We start from the raw sequence: 18,723 nt of genomic DNA, 5'->3' as shown, positions 1-18,723 counted from the left end.
CATCCATCAGCAGTGCCTGCTAATTTGGGCTCTGGGAAGCGGGCAGGAGCCATGTGAGACCCCATCACCTTGGGAAGGTTCTGCTGGGATGTGTCAGCTGGCCTGAGAACACCTTTCTGCTGGAGCAGGAGCAGTGGCCCTGCCTTGGGGTGTCCCAGTTCACACTCACAGCTCATCATCTCGTTGTGTCTGCTCCATTACAGAGAGCCCTTCATTACAGAAACAAGCACATTTCAGCTGGAAATTTTTCCTGCATTGACCCATCCGAGCAAATCCAGCTGTGAACATGATGGAAGAGCCTTAGCACACAGTCAGACATCCCAAAGTGTGTGAGTACTGCAGACAGGACAGCTTGATCCCCTCTGAGCTAACCTGATGGCCATCCCTCCTGACCAGCCTTTCTCATGATGCTTTACCATCTCCCTTTCCACAAAAGCCCTGGATCCAGAGCAGGTTTCACCACTGGGAACCCAACATTTAAAATCCCAGGCAACACTTGGCAGAAGAGAGGGATTCCCAGTTCTGAACTGTGAAGTGACTTAGAGTCACAAATGTGACAATTCCACCTACCACTGGCTTTCCATGCACAGAAATGTCAAAAATTAATTTAACTCCAATACAGGGTTTGGAGTTAAATATGGCTCTTTGTCCCTGGTTCAGTGTGTATCCAAAGATCAGCACTATTTCAGAAGAGCTGTGCTGCCAAGAGATGCAGCAGCACCCAGGTTTCAGCTTTTCCTACACCACTCTGTCACATCCAAATTGATATTTTAATTTTTTTTCATTATTTTAATTTAAATAAAGTCTGGTTTTGGAAAGGCTTGCACATTTCCCGCTGCTCAGTAGGTTTTGTATTTGATTTACTGAGAGTTGCAGTGGGGATTTTTCACCTATAACTCCCAGTGGTGCAAACTGCAAAATATGAGTTCATGTTGAACTGTCTGCTTGGAAAACAAAGTGGTCTGAGACTTAAATACTATCATTTGCACTCACATTGATTACATTCATCAATTTAAACACCCATTGCCACGCTGTGAGCAGAGAATGTGACCTGTGGTCAGTCCTTCTGCCAGAGATTCCTGTACTTTTGGTTTTTTGCATTAGAAAATAAGTTGTGTCTCAAGAAGTGACATTTCCACATTCTTCCATCCTTCCCACCCCACAGCCCTGTGCTGAGCGAGGTCTGGGGGATGTGGGATTTATTTTGTGCAGCTGGTGGGAACCAGAGGCTCTGTGAGCCCCGTTCTGTACAAAGAACATGAAAGTTTGGCTAAGGGTGACACACGGGGGTGGCTGTGACCTCCGCCAGGAGGGGCAGAGTGCTGCCACCGTGGCCACGGGGGACTGGGACTCCTGCCTGAAAGCTGTCCCTGCTGGAGCAGCCCCTCCTGAGCAGGGCAGCAGCTGCTGACTTGTGCAGGGAGGTGCCCACGGCTCCTGTGCTCTCGAAAGGGAGATCCCCGAGCTGGATTGATCTCCTGACAAAATGTACCAAGCCCCGTCCAGAGCGAGGTCTGAAGGTGCCACAGAAGCGGCTCAGGAGACACAGAGCAGAGCCAAGGCTCAAAGCACAGCAGCACAGCCACAGCACAGAGCATCTCCCCTTTCCCCCTGGGGCTTCTCACAGAGTTCCAGCAGAACAAGTGTTTTAAATTTCCTTCTGTCGCTGAGCACACCTCCCTTTTCCTCAGCTGTGGGAATTACTCTTGTCCCAAGCCATGAGATGACATGCCAGTTCTCATGAACACTTTATCTCCTTACGCCCAGGAATTAAAATCAACTTATTGCCTTATCAGTCCAAGACTCTGGAGGTTTTCCAGTCTGGATCATGGCCAATGTGGTACAGTAACAGTGATCATCTCACAGACTGACCTTGGAAGTTCATGGTGCAGCTTGCTGAGGGAAAGCTAGGCAAGTTTGGATTATTTCCACAGCCTTGTCAAGCTTTCCAGGAATATTGTGATGATGAGCCCTCCAGACTCTGCTTTTCCAGAGCTTCCCTGTGCCACCTTTGGAAACTCACTCCCTCCCTCTGCATCTAGTGAAATTAAGCTTGTCAGCTTTGTCTTCTCCCATCAGAGAGGTTCCCTGAGTCCTGTCAGAGCCTGGAGTTTCACAACCCTCCAAAAACCGTATGTCAGATAGTGCAAACACAGCTTTCCACAGAGCAAGGACCTCCTGTTCCACCTGATCCCAGCAGATTTTAAAGATGTAGCTTTAGGCTCCCCTAAAGTTAGGGCTTCAGCCTCCAATGTCTCTTGGGCTCTCCCCAGAGCCACAGGTCACCTGGGATCATGGAACACACCAGCGTCCTGAGAAAGCATCAGCCCCATGGCAGAACCTAAGTGTGGTGACCCAGAGGACAGCAGATCCAAGGCATTCCATAGCCTGATCCCTATGGTCCTTGTGAGCCACAGCTGATTTCTATCTCTTCCCAGTGCTTCTGGGGGCTGCCACCTTCCCCCACGCCCCAGTCAGTCCCGGGATTTCAGAACGGGCTGCATGTCCCCAGCCTTGGATCCCAGAGTGCCCTAGAGGTGTGCACGCTCCCGGGACAACCTGCACAGGAGCCGTGTCCCCAGCTCCCCCCGGGGCCGGACAGCCCAGTGCCCGGAGCACGGCAGGGACTCTGTGCCCCGGAGGAACGCGAGGGGTCTCTGCCTGTGCCCGCGGTGTCCTGTCCCCACGCAGGGACACGCTCTGCCCGTGCCTTCTCCCTCAGCTGCAGGGATGGATGAGCGTGGCTCCACCGCATCCTGCAGGTGAGGCACGCACGGCTCCATCTCACCGTGCTCACACACACCCAGAGCCCCCGGGATGTGCAGTGACACGGGGACACAGCCCCTTCCATCCCCGGCTCCATCTCACCGTCCTCACACACCCCCAGAGCCCCCGGGATGTGCAGTGACACGGGGACACAGCCCCTTCCATCCCCGGCTCCATCTCACCGTGCTCACACACACAGGGCCGTGCAGTGACACGGGGACACAGCCCCTTCCATCCCCCGGGCACGGCCATCCCAGCTGTCCCCGCAGCAGGACGTGGGGAGGAGCAGCACCAGCCGCTGTCCCCGGCAGAGGTGACAGCAGAAGCCCCGCAGGTAGCAGCGTGCCCGGCCCTGGCTAAGCGCGGGGCCGGAGGGGTCCCGCAGCTCCCACGCAAGCGGGAACACGCGTGGTCCCGAGCCGGCAGGAACAGGGCAGGAACAGGGCAGGACCACGCGTGGGCTCGGTCCCGCAGACATCCTCGCAAGCGCGGCCCGCAGTGCCCTCAGCCACCCGCACAGCGGCACCGCGAGTGTCCCCGCTGCCGCAGCTCGCTCCCCGCTGTCCCACGAGCAGGACACGCGTACCCCCGTGTCCCACCTCCTTTCCTCCACGCGAGCGGGACACGATTCCTCGATTCCTCCGCTCCCTCAGGCCCACGAGTGTCGCGGTGCCCAGCCGTGCCCCGCGCTGTCCGGGCGCTGTGGCGGGTCCCGATCCCGCTGGCAGGCGGTGACACGCGTGTCGCGGTGCCAGCCGTGCCCCGCGCTGTGCCGGGCGCTGTGGCAGGTCCCGATCCCGCTGGCAGGCGGTGACACGCGTGTCGCGGTGCCCAGCCGTGCCCCGCGCTGTCCGGGCGCTGTGGCGGCGGGGCGGGCGCTGCCGCGGGTACACACAGCCCGTGCCGCCGCCTATAAGAGCGCCGTGCGGGACGGAGCCGCCCGCAAGAGCAGCAGCAGCAGGAGGAAGAGGAGGAGGAGGAGGAGGAGGAGGTAGGTGTGGGAGGGGGCGGCATCCCCAGCCCCGTCCCTGCTGCGGGGGTCCCGGCTCGGTTCCCTCTCTTGCACCCGGTTACAGGGGCAGGAGAGCGCAGCGAAGTTGCCTCCTCGCTCCTCTTTCCCCCGCTGGGAATTGCAGTTCTGATGTTTCAGTTTCCAGGGGACAGGATTTTTTTTCTCTTGTGGAAAATGTCAACCTGCAGCCCTGAGCAACCCAGCTAGGAATGCTGCTGGCTCTGCCACCGGGAGTTTTTTGGCCGAGCACTTCCAGAAAATCCTTTTATCTCGATTCTTTCTGAGGCAGGAAAATGGAGATTCTGTAAGGAGAAACTTCTGGGGTTTGGGCAAACTTTCTGCCTCCTTTGTCTTTGTCTCCTCCAGATCCAGACTATTTTAAAATACAAGATTAACTTGTCTGTTTCTGGTAACTGCTGATCCTTCCTTGAAGATGTTCCCAGTTTCCCCCCCTCCATAGGCTGTGACAGAGGGACCCACAGGGGCTCCAAGGTCACAGCAATGCTTCAGTGTGGAGGATGCTTCCCCAGGTGCAACAAGTCCAGTTTCTCCTGCCGTGAGCTGTAGGCATCACTTTTCCACTTGAAAGCTGCAAAAATGCCAAAGAGCTGCAAAAATGCTGGAAGGGCAGTCAAGGGAGAAAGATGGACAGACAGCAAAAGAGTTGTTTCCCTGGAAATTCTCTATAAAACGAGTCCCAGAGTACAGAAATGCAAACATCCATTGGTGTTGGTTGAAAGTTAAATTTAGATTTAACAAGGCAGCATTCTCCATGTTATGTTCTGGTTTTTAACATTTTAAACTCTGAAGAGTTGTGTTTTGGTGAATATGGAAATGGAAATTTTTCCTGCTTCATTTTATCTCACTGGAAATTTGGGCAAAGGTACCAGGAACAAGTGGAATTCAAGCCATTATGATTTAATCTGTCCTAGGTTAAACTACTCATTTATTTCCTTTCTTGCAGCAGCTCTGACTGTTTTGTGGGCACTTTTGCTGGGCTTCAGCAGCATCAGGAATCAGCTGCAGCTCTTCTTGCCAGGTAATCATGGAGCTTGAACGCTGCCTTTCTCCGGGTTTGGCTTTCCAAGGAAATGACCCAAAGATGTTACAGCAAAATAGCCCCAAAGAAGATTTGTAAGAGCACACGACAGCTCTGTCAGTCTGTAGCAGTCAAGCTAAAATCAGAGCCGTTGTAAAATCCCAGTCCCTGCTCCACTCTTTGCTGTTATTATCTGGGTTACTGGACAGAAAATTATTCTCAAATCAAATATTGCTTTATGTATTGAAAAGTAATTCAGCTGCCTAAACAAACTGTTTTATGATAATCATTGTGATCCCCACTCGTCTCCAGGGATTTGGGACCAGCTTTTTGTGGCTGAATTGCTCTGGGTTGGATCTTACCTAAAATGATGATTTTAAACTGTTTTTGGAAAATGAGAATAAATTCACCTGCTCCGTACAGGAACAGAATAAAATGCTGCTTGGACACGAGTCAGATCAGCTCTGACATTCCCTGAGTTTAGCAAACTTCCTGGGACAGTCACATGCAGAGAGGCTATTAAATAAACAAAACAAGAGGACTAAGCACATTATCAGTTTTGGTAGAAAAGAGCTAACCCAGGTACAGGAATAAGGTGTGTAATTGCTGGAAGTGCAGTGCCAGAGGAAGTCCAAAGTCATCTGTGCAAATTAAACACACCTTTTAATTTTATAGAATTCAGCTTCCTTTAGCCTTGAGATGAGCTCACGGAGTTTTGAATGTCCTTTGGACCCTCATCCTGGGATGGGGCTGCTTCTGGCCCCTCTTGATCAAGTGCAGGACCAATCCTTCCTCTTCCTCCTTTGCCAGACCAGCAGCTCCTGGGGAAAATCTTCTTGAAGGAAATGGGCAGAAATGGGAGTAGTGGGCTTTGTTCCACTTGGCACTGCTGGCCCTTGGCCGGGGATAATTTTGCTGTGATTTGTTAATTTGTTGTTTGTTGATAATTTGTTGTGAAATCCAGTTTTCAGAGGTTCCTTGTAATTTTGAAGGAAAACGCTTCTGCATTCTTTCCCCTCTGGGAAGTTCCCCAGTGGGCTCGGGCACTTCCCCCAGGGGCTCACCCCAAATCCCTGGCTGCACCTGCTGGAGGGAAAGCCCTGTCCAGGCAAGAGCTGCTCAACAGGTTCCTGCTCGGGGCTGCTCCTCACACTGCAGCAGGACAAGGGCTTTGTGCTTCCTGGGGCTGCCCCATCCCTGGGGCTGCTGGAGCCCTGCCCCGGGCACTCCTCTGCTCCGCTCAGGGTTTTTGGGCGGCGTGCTCTCTGCTGGGGAGGGTTCTGCCCGCCCGCCTGCTCGCAGCGTCACATTTCCTCGTCCCTCTGGGGACCCTTTAGGTGAACCTCCCTCAGCTGGTTCTTCCAGAGCTGAGCCACCACGGGCTGGAGGCACCCAGGCAGGGCGGGGCAGGGTCCCCGCTGTCACCAGCTCTCTCCCGCAGGCTCCTGGAGGTGCAGGATGACTCTTTTTGACGGCGTCTACCCCTTCTACCCGCAGCAGAGGAAGGCTGCTGTGTTTGACATCAGCTCCATCATAGTCATCGTGGTCTTCCTGACGCTGGCTTGCAGCTTCCTGCTCATCACTCCGGGCATCCGCGGCCGGGCGGTGCGTGACCCCGGGGATGCTGCTGCGCCCCCGCTCCGCTCGCTGGGACCCTCCGGGGGTTTGGGGAGGCAGGAGGAGAGGCAGGGCTGCTCCTGCCTGCCTGATGTCCCGCTCTCTCCCCGCAGAGGCTCTACTGGACTCTCCGTGTTCTCCTCAGCCTCTTCGTGGGAGTGGTGATCGTGGGTAAGTGCTGCCCTCGGGGATGGGTCTGGGGGCAGGGTTGAACCCTGTGGCCGGGAAATTTGAGCTGGGGGGCACAACCACAGCTGGTCGTGGGGTCCACCTTACCCTTGCTCTGCGAAGCAGTCACACATCTTCCCAGAACGGCTTTCCCTTCCCTGCTGCGGGGGCCGAGGGCGCTTGGATGTGCCTGTGGTTGCTTCTGGCAGTTTTGCCGGCTGTAACTCAAACAGCCCCAGCTCCGTCAGGCTGCACAGCCCCGTGTTCCTCCGGCTGTGTGGATGACCCCACACAGGCAGGGTGCAGGAACAACCACAAAAGCGTGGATGAAATGCAAAGAGCAGATTTATTTTCATTCCCTCGCCCTCCAGGGGACCCCCAAAGCAGCACTGGGTAGAGACAAGGAAGGGACTGGCACCGAGGATCACCTAACCTGTTTTCACCCGTGTTTCAGGGATTTGTGCAGGTGTAGCTCACTGATGTACTTTGATCTTCCCTGTAACAGGGCTGGCTCTGGAGCTTGTTCAATAGTGCTCCACTTCTCTGACACAGGAGGCTAGACAGTGCTCGCTGTGATCTCTGGGTTTTTCCACACCCAGCTACACATTGCTTGAGTGTGTTTACAATCCCCCTCACCAGTTTTCCATTATTTCCCCCAACTCTGTGAGCCCTCTTGTGCTGCCTGGGGCTGCAGCCAGGCGTGTTTGGAGATTGTGAGGAGCCTTGCAGTGATGTGGAGGGAGCAGCTTGGAATAAAGCACAGGCAGGGCAGAGATTGCAGCAGTGGGGTAAAGACCTCCCAAGGAGCAAGGTCAGAGGAGAAGAAAGAGAGGATTTAATTTAGTAAAAACCAGGAAATCTCCTGTAATAACTGATGGTGGAAACCAGGCAGTGGGATTTCCAACTCAGGCAGGGCAACAGAATGGATAAGAAAAGATGCACTGAGGGGACAGAAGATGCCAGGTGGCAAGAGAAACCAGCCCTGACCCTAAACCAAAGCATCCCTCCCTCTGTGAAGGACAAGATGGATTGCAGGACTGCTTGGAGAGGGATGGTGAAGGAGAGGGATAACGATAACCTCAAAGATTCAGCTCTGATTTAGCCAGGCACTAGAATTAGGTAGCCAGACTGGGATCAGCTCTGGGACACTGGGTCCACCCCAGCATGAGGTTGCCACCCTGGGGATGCCCAGGTCCTGGGAGATGCCACCAGAGCCACCTGAGACCGTGGTGCCAGGCTGGAGGTGGCAGAGGGGTGGAGGCCAGGGCTGGTCCCATGGCCACAGCCAGCTGGGCCCTGCAGAGCCACCCAGCACCGCCGGGACAAGGCTGCACCCGGGCTCTGCTTGGGCACACGGCAAGAACAAATTGTTCTGGAGCCAGCGCCAGAGTTTCTGTCTGGCAGCAGCAGGGCACGCTCACCCCTGCCGCCAAAAAACATTCCTGTGGAGCTCCCACTGCATCAGTGCCCTCACAAGTTGACTCAGCAATGGAACATTTTCTCAGGAAGGTTTTGTTCAGCCTGACATCAAACCATCGGCTTTACTTTCCCTGCTGGAAAATGAAGCCCGCTGCAAAGTGTAAGTGCTTCAGAAAAGGATACCCTGACCCCAAAAACATATACCAGAAAAGCTTGCGGTTGTTATTTTTTTTCCCAGCTGGAATGAGTGCCCAAGCTGTGATGGCACTTCCCGCCCCTCTCCACCGCCTCCTTTTGACAATGGCTTTTACTGTTCGCTAATAGAGCAATTCAGGGAGCTGGATGTGAAATGAGACTCACCCCTGTTCCTGTGGCTGACAAACAGGCTCATCTCTGAGCCCTGTCCCGGGGTGGCGTGGTGCTTGCCATGGTGGGGAGCTTGCAGGGAAGTTCTGGAGAGGATGTCCAAGGAGAAATCAGATCATGACGTCCATGCCTGGGGATCTGAGCTCCGCTGTTCCCGGATCCAGGGAGTGGATGCTTAGCAAGGGGAGGACCTGAGCTCTGCAGGGTGTGGGAGCTGGTTGGGGCACGTCCTGGTGGCTGAATCAGCATTCCTGCCCTCCTAACACTCCCTTCCAGTGCCATGGTGGGAATGCTGCCACTCACCTGTGATTCTCCCCTTGAGCACAGCAAAGCCTGAAACCAGACCTGCTTTAACCCCAGCTTTATTTTTCCTGGCAGTTGTCCAGTTCACAGGGGACTGGGAGAGTGGCTGGGTGCGGGCAAACACCTCCTACAAGTCCTTCAGCCCTGTCCAGGTGAACGCGGACATCGGGCTGCACATCGGCCTGGCCGGGGTGAACGTCACGCTCAGGGGTGAGTCTGACGTCCCCACCTGCAGCTCCGGAGTGGCCGTGGCCCCAGCAGGCCTGCAGCTGCCCTGCGGGGCCCTCGCTGTGTCTGCAGGCTGCTGGGACCCTGCGGTGCCCGTGCTGCAGGCTGGCAGTGCCCGGCTGCTGGCACAGCGGGAGCTCAGCCGCTGCCTCCCGCAGGAAACCCGGTGCAGCAGATCAACGAGACCATCGACTACAACGAGCACTTTCCCTGGAGCTTTGGGGCGGATTACGACCACAGCTACAGCCAGGGGCTGCACAAGGGGCTGCCCAGCCCCATCCTGTACGTGGCAGAGAAGTTCAGCTCGCAGAGCCCCTGCGCTGTGCACAGGCAGTACCGCATCGCCGGCCACTACGCCTCAGCCGTGCTCTGGTGAGCCCTCCTCTCCTGCTGCACTGGGGACCTGCAGGGGTGTGCAGAGCTTGGCTGCCTTTCCCCTCGGCCTTTGGGATGGGTGGGATTGCATCCTGCCAGGAGGGAAGCTGTGTGCTTGGAGGGGGCCCTGATGGGCACTGTAAGCACTTTAGGATGAGCAGAGAAGAAGTTCCGGTTCTCCCTGCTGGAGAAAGGAACGTGCTGCAGGTCCCTGCTGTGATGTGGTGGTGGTGGCAGAAGTCCATCCCCACGGATGGAGTTGAAGCTGCTGTCCTTGGTGGCCCAGAGAGGCCCATGGACACATGAAGAGCTCTCCCAACCCTACCTGTGAGTGGACTTTGTATCTAAGATTGGGATCAGGTGAGGAAAAGGTGCTGCTGCTGTTATCGTGAAGTAGATCTTGATTCTTTGGCAAGGTCAGAGATATGTCAGTGCCCACCTGGGCTGGGGGAGGGCTGGTCCCCAGCTGGCAGGGGATGGTCCCTTCCACCACGTGCTGGCCATCAGGAACCACTGCAGTGCTGTTCTCCCTGCTTGGTGCTTGACAGCAGGGACACAGGCACTAGGGAAGAAGCCTGGAACAAGAGCTCCTGGTCCATAGCTGAGGCCTTCCTCTGTAGCCCAACTCCTCAGCAAGTGCAGAGCTACTGCAAATGACCTTTGCCTGCTCCTGCACTTATCTCAGTCCTGGGTGCTGCTCTCAGGGTCCACACTGCCCCACATGTGGAAGGGCAGGTACCTGGGGTGGTCCAGGTACACTGAGGGGGCTGCCAGAGCCTCCCCGAGGCTGGTGCTGTCTGTGGGCTGAGCAATGGGAGGAGGAGATCTGTGTTTCTGCCTTCTGGATGTAGCAATGTGAGCCTTGCACGTGTACCTGCTCAGCGTGGGGATTAGGGATCATTCCTGCCTGCCCACAGAGCTTCTCCACCTCCTACAGTGCACTTGGAGCCCAGATTGCTCCTACCACATGGAAATCCTCACACAGAGCATCCTAATCCATGGCACTCACACCACTCATCTCTTGGTCTCCTCCTGTCTCCAGGGCAGCCTTTTGCACGTGGGTCATCTCCAACATTCTCTTCTCCATGCCTGTCCTGGTTTATGGAGGATACATGCTCCTGGCCACGGGGGCCTTCATGATCTTCTCTCTGCTCTCCTTCTCCACCGTGAGGAACTCCCCGATGTGCCTGATCCAGATTGGGACCAGGACCCTGCACGTAGCCTATGGGGGATCCTTCTGGCTGATGCTAGCAACTGGTGAGAACACTGGGGTGCCCCAGGAGACATCACTGTGTCCCAGGGCTTCCCCCCAGGTGGGAAGGGCAGCTCCCCAGAGCCCCAGCCTGGGCCTTGGCAAAGCAGATCCTGGCAGAGCCGTGGAGAGGGGTGGGAAAAGGGGAAACACCGTCCTCATCTTGAGGAAATACAGGCATCTGTAGCTCCTGAGGTGCAAAGACATTGGGATCGCTCATCTGGGTTTTCAGACCTGTGTCTGGGCTTTAAGGATGCTCAGAACAGCTGATACAATAGAAGGCAATGTCCATAAGCAAAGGCATTGTCCTCTGGCAGGGGACAATCCAAGGAGGGCTGTGGGGTGGGGACACTGTTGGAGTGACAGGAACCCACCAGAGTGCATGTTTGTTTCCAGCCCTGCTCTGTTTGGTGGTTGGGATCACCATCGTGGCAATGCACCACCTCAATTTGGACCTGCTGAAAACTTTCTTTGATCTCCGTGAGGACAAAGCAGAGGAGCACCAGGAAATGCCGGAGGTGTTCATCAACCCTCACTTCGTGAGCAAGAGCCTGTCTCCTTCTGAGCCCACTGAAATCAAGAGCATCTAGAAGAAAGTCCTCACTCTTTCCCTGAAGATGGACCCAAGAGGGCAGAACAAATTCTTCTTGATGTCCCCAGAGATGCATTTCCCCACCCAGCTGCCTTTGAAGTCCACACTGGGATGGATCCCTGCTGGGAAGTGCCTTCCCAGACTGTGTCTCCCTGTGACTCCCTCTGGAAGGGGCAGGCTGTGCTGGCAGGCTGCCATCAGAGCAGCTCACAGCTGCTGAGACTTGGGCTGCACACTCACCTGGGGACCCCTGTCCCAGGAGGAATTCCCTCCCTGCTCCATGCCCCTCCTGCTCCATGCCCTGCCCCTGGCCGTGCAGGGATTCTCCAATGGTCTGTTCCCACTGAAACTGAGAAACAGCTCATGGGTCACATTTCTGCCTGGAGCACCTGCCACTCCAAAAGCCTGGGATTAAACCTGCTCACTTTTTCCCCAGACATGACATTTTTTTATTTAGGTGTATCCAGGAAAGCCAGGTATGGATCCAGCTTCTGCAGGCTGGATGCTGCAGGAGCTGGAATAAAAAAACTGCTCCAGAAACAAGGACTGAGTAAATGTACCATAGATTTTGCTGTGGGAGATGTGCTGATGTGATTCTTTCCACCTTCAAATTTGGCCTTTATTAGACCAAACTTGTAGCCTAGTGTGGGCCAAAAAGATGCCATAGGAAAGGAAGGAGAGTGAGGAATGAAGTTATCCCTGTCCAGCTGCAGCACACTCAGACTGGCTGGGCAGCAGGGGAGGGAGGGGAATCTGCCCCTCTGCCTCACTCAGGTGAGACCCCACCTGCAGAGCTCCTCCAGAGAAGGACCTGGAGCTGCTGGAGAGAGTCCAGAGGAGCCCACGGAGAGGCTCTGAGGGTGGAGCCCCTCTGCTCTGGAGCCAGGCTGGGAGAGCTGGGGGTGCTCACCTGGAGAGGAGAAGGCTCCAGGGAGAGCTCAGAGCCCCTGCCAGGGCCTGAAGGGGCTCCAGGAGAGCTGGAGAGGGACTGGGGACAAGGGATGGAGGGACAGGATGAGGAGGAATAACTTCCCACTGCCAGGGGGCAGGGATGGATGGGATATTGGGAAGGAATTAATCCCTGTGAGAGTCTTGAGGCCCTGGCACAGGTTGCCCAGAGAAGCTGTGGCTGCCCCTGCATTCCTGGAAGTGTGCCAGGCCTGGTAGGATGGGGCTTGGACCAACCTGGGATAGTGGAAGCTGTCCTTGCCCATGGTGGGGGGTGGAACAAGCTGAGCTTTAAGGTCCCTTCCAACCCAAATTATTCTGGGATTCTGTATCTGAATGCTGGAAACCTGGGCACTTTCATTCCAATTAATTGTAAAGTACATAATTTCAGTATTTTGACTTTCCTTTCTGAGATCCTTGCTGGTAAGTTACTTGTTTCTGTCAGATGATACTTGTGTGTCACTAATGTGTTTTGTTCTGCACAGGAATTATTTTCAATAAAACTTTACAAAAAAACCCTCTCCTTTGAAACACTGTGGACTTTTAGGGGGCTGGTTTCTTAAGAAGGGGCCATGGGGCACATCTGAAAGGCACTTTTGGCAAGCCCTCAGCAGCAGAATCCTTCCCATGGGGACAAATGCCTCCTTGGCACATTTCAAGGTCACCCACTAAGGAAACTTTGTCATGAGTAACCCAGACTGGAGGGGCTGCTCGCCTCTCCCTAATTGTTTATAGCTGCTCTCCAAGGCACTGTTGCACCTCCTTTCCCAATTCCTCCTCCCCTTCCCTCCCTCCTGGTCTGGTTCCTCCAGCATCCTCCTGGATTGTGTTCCTCTTTGCCATCCACCTCACACTGAGGTGTTGGGCGCAAAACAGAAACAAAAAACACTCCAAACCGAACAAAAACTGTTGTATTTGAGGCACTTTTCCAAATCTGGATATTCTCATCACTTGGTTCTTGTCATGTCTCTTCCCACCTGGGCTCCTGATGGATTTGGTGAATTCAGGAGCAGCAGCTGCAGGCCTTGCCCTGCCTGCCCTGTGCCTCAGAGCTGGGTGGCTGTCCCGTGGCACAGCTCCCCGAGGGGGACCATGAACCCACCCTGTGCAGAGCAGCTGGGCTGGGCTGGCAGGCAGGACTTGTCCCACAGCTCCTCTTGGCTGCTCTTGCTCAGGCTAAAGATGAGCTTCAGCTTCTCTGGCTGCACAGAGTTGAGGATGATGATGCCCAGCCCCAGGAGCAGGCACAGCAGTCCTGCAAACACACAGTGACACCTCTGCAGGAGCTCTGCTGGGTCCCAGCTGCACACCAGGGACGTGTGGCATCACCAGCAGCCAGGCAGAGGGGCTGATTTCTCTTTCCCCACGGCGATTCTGGCATCACTGTGGGCTCCCCAGTACAAAAGAGAGGTCAGTGAACGGGGGCAGAGAGTTGGGGCTGGAGCCCACCAGGCAAGGGAAAGGCTGGAGAACCTGGGCTTGCTTAGCCTGAAGAAGAGGAGCACCCAGGGGGAATTAGTTACCACCTGCTACAGGGAAAGGGCTGGTCTCCCTGGAGGTCAAGTAACACGGAAAATTCTGGTTTGATCAAAGGAAACAATTGCTGCTTGGCAGAGGAGCAGGTCCTGAAAGGCAGAGGGAATCTCTATCCAGCAGGCAGCTTCAAACGTTCAAATATCTGGAATGCTCATCTCTTTCTCTCCCCAACCTTGATAATTATAATCTAAAATCTTCTAACCTAAAATTATAATTTTCCGTGACCAGCCATGGGGAAAGAAGGGATGAGGTGCTGTTGGGCCATCACCTCTGCAGGGATGGAGAAGGAAAGCCCCAGAAGCAAGCTGAGCACTCACCTGTTGCTAATGCCAGCCAAAAGGATTCACCATAGTCTGTTCTCAAGGCAGCTGGGCTGAACTGGATGGGGCACTGCAGGGTGTTCCTCGCAGTGGAGAAGAGGAGCAGCGAGGAGAGGATCAGAGTGCCAGTGAGCAGGAGCATCTGGCCACCATAGAGCAGGATGGACATAGAGAAGAGCAGGATGGATATGAGCCATGTGCAAAAGGCCAGCCTGCAAAAGGACCACAAAACTGAGCACAAAACATCAGGCTTGGAGTATCTACTCAGGCTCTCCTCTCCATATCCCAGTGGAGGGATAAAGCCCTGGGCAACCTGGTCCAGCTGGCCTTGCTTCAGCAGATAGCTGGACAGCCTGATCTAGAGAGTCCCTTACAACCCAAACTGTGTAATGGCATGAGAGGTGGAGCTGTGGGACAGATCCTGCAGCAGCGGAGAGGAATCTCTACAGCAGAGAATGTTCAGCATTGAATTTCCTGATGCCCCCAAGCACCTTGGTAAGGCTTTGGCACCAGCCCTGATCTGGGTGTGGGCCTGGAGCAGAAATCTCTGGAGGCTCCTGTGAGAGACTGAAATATTGGTGTTCAACAGCTCAAAGGTGTGGCCACTTGCAGAGGCAGAGGTGCTTTGCTGGGCCCCTAGGAGTGGGGCAGGAGAGGATTTGAGGCAGATGAGGAAAGGGCTGATGAGCAGCAGCAGAGAGAGGCAGGTGATGTTTGTTGTCACGCCAATGCCGTCCCTTACACAAGCTGGAACGCTCCCCTCCCTTCCCGGGAAGCATCCATTCACACGGGACATTGTTTCTGTTCACACCTCGGCCTGGGGGTTTTCACCCCTTCCGAGGGGGCAGAAATGGTTCAACACCGGTGTGAGAGCCAGGGTCATGCCTTAGAAGGGGTCACAAACCATGGAACACCCCAAAAGCTCCCCGAGACCCTTCCACAGAGCAATACCCCTGATCCACAGCACTGCAAAGTGTAAAATTCCCCTCTGCAGGGAGGGTGCCTGGGTGTTCTCACCTAAACCTGAACCAGCACTGGGCTCTGAGCTCCCTGGGACCCCCACCTCTGAGAAGACCAGAAGAGGAGCATCAGTGGGGCTCTGTCTGGGTCCATGGGGGGTCATATCTTCTTACTTAATCTGTCTCTCTCTCACTTTCTCTCCTCCCATTTCCTTTTCTATTTTCTTTCTATCTTTGTCTACATCACATTTCCTGCAACATAAAATCCATAGTATTGACTTCAGCATACGGCCTCATCTGCACCCTAATTTGGCCAGAGGATGTCTCTAATGATCAGATTGTAACAGTCCCACCAAAGTAACTTCTTTCCTGATTCTTGTGATTGTCCACAACTGGTCACCCCCGGGCAGTTCCCACGTCTTCAGAGGGACAATGGCATCAAGGGACACCTTTGTTTGGAGAACTGCACCATTAGCCATGCCCACACCTGATTCAGCACCTGGAGTGCACCCAGCTGCCAGCCCTGCCCTGTGCTTGGGGCTTGCATTTGGCTCCCTACAAAGGTGAGCTAAGAAATTTTTCTGATTCCAAGAAAAAAACAACAACAAAAAAAATTTTCGTGAACATTTCTGCTTTGAAATACAGGAACGTTTGGGTGGGGATAATTATTTTTCCTGAAAATGAGAAAGGAGATGGGTACAGGGACCTGGAGCCTACATTCATGGGGGAATTGCAAGGCTCTCTCTTCCCTGCCGTGCCTTTCCCAAGACTGAGACTCGTGGGGGTGCCCTGGGACTCCACAATCACAACACACACGGGGGCTCTGAGTTCCATGAGCTCCCTCTTGATGGTCCCTCCTGCTCCCCTCAGTCAGGTCTGTGCCCACCTGCACAGACCCTTCAGAGTGGATCTCAGCTTGGACTCTTTATCCTGGTCCTGGCGGAGATCTCGAACCACGAGCCCACGGCTGCGTCTGTTTTCCCTCCAGTGAGATTTTCTGACTGCAGTTTTGTACATCAAGGCAGAGGACTCATAAGAGGAGTCTGGGGACATGGACAAAAGATGCTCCAAGGGCTGCAGCCCCTCTGCCCTGGGGCCAGGCTGGGAGAGCTGGGGGTGTTGAGAGAGGAGAGAAGGCTCTGGGGAGACCCCAGAGCCCCTTCCAGTGCCTGGAGGGGCTCCAGAGAGCTGGGGAAGGACCTTGAACAGGGGACTGTAGGGACAGGATGAGGATGAATAACTTCCCACTGCCAGAGGGCAGGGTTAGATGGGATATTGGGAAGGAATTCCTCCCTGTGACGGTGAGGAGGCCCTGGCACAGGGTGCCCAGAGAAGCTGTGGCTGCCTGTCCTGGTTTTACATGGGAGACATTTAGGGAAGTGATTCTTGGAAGTGTTCCAGGCCAGGCTGGATGGGACTTGGAGCAACCTGGGATAGTGAAAGTGTCCCTGTCTGTGGTGGGGGGTTAGAGCAACAACAAGCTTTAAGATCCCATCCAACCCAAATCACTCCATGATTCCACAATTCTATGAATCCTTAACAGGCCAGGAACCATGAGAACCCCAGATCCTGCAGAGAGCCAAGGCTTTGGTACGGCCTTGCAGTGACAAGGGGCTCTCCACAGAGCTCTCTGTGCTCTCCCTGGTCCTTCCCAGCTCCCGGGGCAGGCTGAGCCTGGCTGTGGCTCACCAGAGCACGGCTGAGGCGTAGTGGCCGGCGATGCGGTACTGCCTGTGCACAGCGCAGGGGCTCTGCGAGCTGAACTTCTCTGCCACGTACAGGATGGGGCTGGGCAGCCCCTTGTGCAGCCCCTGGCTGTAGCTGTGGTCGTAATCCGCCCCAAAGCTCCAGGGAAAGTGCTCGTTGTAGTCGATGGTCTCGTTGATCTGCTGCACCGGGTTTCCTGCGGGAGGCAGCGGCTGAGCTCCCGCTGTGCCAGCAGCCGGGCACTGCCAGCCTGCAGCACGGGCACCGCAGGGTCCCAGCAGCCTGCAGACACAGCGAGGGCCCCGCAGGGCAGCTGCAGGCCTGCTGGGGCCACGGCCACTCCGGAGCTGCAGGTGGGGACGTCAGACTCACCCCTGAGCGTGACGTTCACCCCGGCCAGGCCGATGTGCAGCCCGATGTCCGCGTTCACCTGGACAGGGCTGAAGGACTTGTAGGAGGTGTTTGCCTGCACCCAGCCACTCTCCCAGTCCCTGGTGAACTGGACGTCTGTGAAGACCTCAGGGGTTAGTTACAGCCTGGCAGCAAGATGCCTGGTGCTGCCAGGATGGTCGCCGTGCTCTGAGCATCACTTTCCTCATCCCAAGTCCAGAACTGGGCTGTTAGCCCCGAGGGGCAGAAATCCTGTGTGTCCTTCCTCAAGATCCATGACCCTGAAAGCCCCACTTGGGTTGGTTTCTCCCCAGCCCCAGCACAGATCCTAGCCCTGGTGGCAGTGGGGCTGATGTGTGGCACTGTCTGGGCACTGCTTCTCCCCTAAGCCCCTGCCAGCGTGCCTGAATTCCCTGGAAGCTGGTGGTGAGCTTTTACTGACTGCCCTGGTTATGGCCACCAGTCTTCAGAGCAGATTGGTGCCTTCCACCAGTTGCTGGAGCCACCTCCCAGACATAAGACACGTGTCCATCTTCCCATGAGCTCATCCTACGGGCTGGACTTGGCCCTTGACTGATCTATTCACCCTCCCCCACCTCTCCCCTCCATTTCCTGGATATCCACGAACTCCCCCAGGGCCCCAGCACTCACTGAGGATCACTGCTCCCATGAAGAGCCCCAGCACCAAGCGCAGGAACCAGAAGAGTCTCTGTAAGGGGGGAGCAGGGTGGAGGCACAGGGGTCAGCCAGATTTTTGGCACCTCAGCACCAAGCACATAATTCAGAAAGGTGAAATGATGAGAAGCAGACCTGTCCCTCCCTGGGGAGTCACCCCGTGTGCTTTGTGGGTGGCTGGCATGGGGTATCCTGTGCATCCCTGCTGGGGTGGGGGAGGCAGCAGGGAGATCCAGGCAGAGGAAGAAGATCACAAAAAGAACACGCCGGAGAAAGCTGTGACGACCCTTTTTGGGGAAGGAGGATGGAAACATTCCCCCCACCAGTCTTCAGCTGCAATTTCCACACTTACCCAAACCTCATGTGTTTGGATGTGTTGACAGCTGGCCACAGCTGTAGCAAAAAGGAGTGACCAGGCATTTGTAGAGTGTCCCCTGGGGGACAGAAGCCCCTGAGCCAGCCCTGCTGCAAAGCCAGGCACACAACCAGCCCTGGTGTGGCTCCCAGCAGGGTCTGTTGGCCACGCAGAGCCCGCTGAGCAGTGCTGGGACATGCCCGGTACACACCTCCCTCTTTCATTGAGCTTTCTGGGAAGGTGGGGTGAGAGCTTTGAGCCTCACCCTGCTATTCCACTCTGGTGAAAGAATTTCGGCTTGTTCACAGAGAAATCCAGCCAAGATCAGCCCTAGCTGCCTCAGAAATCTGGGGTGGTGGAGTTTGCTGCTCATGCTGGGATGGGCTGGAGCTCACTCAGCCCCATGGAATTCCAGAGATCCCAGAGCTCTGGCCATAGCCCGCGGGCAGATCTGCTTGCCAAATATGTTCCCGAGGCTGGGAAAGAGGAGAAATGTGGGATGCACAGGCAGGGACCAGAGGTGTGAACGGCCCCTGCCCCTCCACTTACCCCCCTGCCCGGGATCCCCGGCAGGATGATGATGAACGTGGCCAGCACGGAGAGGAATACGGTGACAATGACAGCCCGGGTGGTGTCAAAGGGGAAGCAGGCATTGGCTCCAGGGTAGAAGGGGTAGGAGCCATTCCACAGAGTCAT

The 18,723-nt window shown here is 55.4% G+C and overlaps 2 protein-coding genes across 2 annotated transcripts; one reads left to right on the top strand and one right to left on the bottom strand.

Annotated features, from left to right (window-relative positions):
• Positions 1–6,275: 6,275 nt before the first annotated feature.
• On the top strand, positions 6,276–11,135 carry DUOXA2 (dual oxidase maturation factor 2). The gene is made up of 6 exons (XM_041469189.1): positions 6,276–6,422; positions 6,548–6,605; positions 8,766–8,900; positions 9,077–9,290; positions 10,336–10,550; positions 10,942–11,135. The coding sequence occupies exons 1-6, from the start codon at positions 6,276–6,278 to the stop codon at positions 11,133–11,135; spliced, it is 963 nt and encodes a 320-aa protein (XP_041325123.1).
• Positions 11,136–13,131: 1,996 nt separating this feature from the next.
• LOC121354502 (dual oxidase maturation factor 1-like) lies at positions 13,132–18,723 on the bottom strand. Its single transcript, XM_041469185.1, has 6 exons — positions 18,577–18,723; positions 17,649–17,706; positions 16,980–17,114; positions 16,590–16,803; positions 13,939–14,153; positions 13,132–13,340 (listed from the first exon to the last, which is right to left on the bottom strand). Exons 1-6 carry the CDS (start codon positions 18,721–18,723, stop codon positions 13,132–13,134), a joined length of 978 nt encoding a protein of 325 aa, XP_041325119.1.

The sequence above is a fragment of the Pyrgilauda ruficollis genome, unplaced genomic scaffold, assembly GCF_017590135.1.
Source record: "Pyrgilauda ruficollis isolate IOZ18807 unplaced genomic scaffold, ASM1759013v1 scaffold23, whole genome shotgun sequence".
In the NCBI taxonomy this organism is placed as follows: Eukaryota; Metazoa; Chordata; class Aves; order Passeriformes; family Passeridae; genus Pyrgilauda; species Pyrgilauda ruficollis.
Note: the sequence above shows the minus strand (reverse complement) of the source record. Positions and strands in the feature narration are given on the sequence as shown.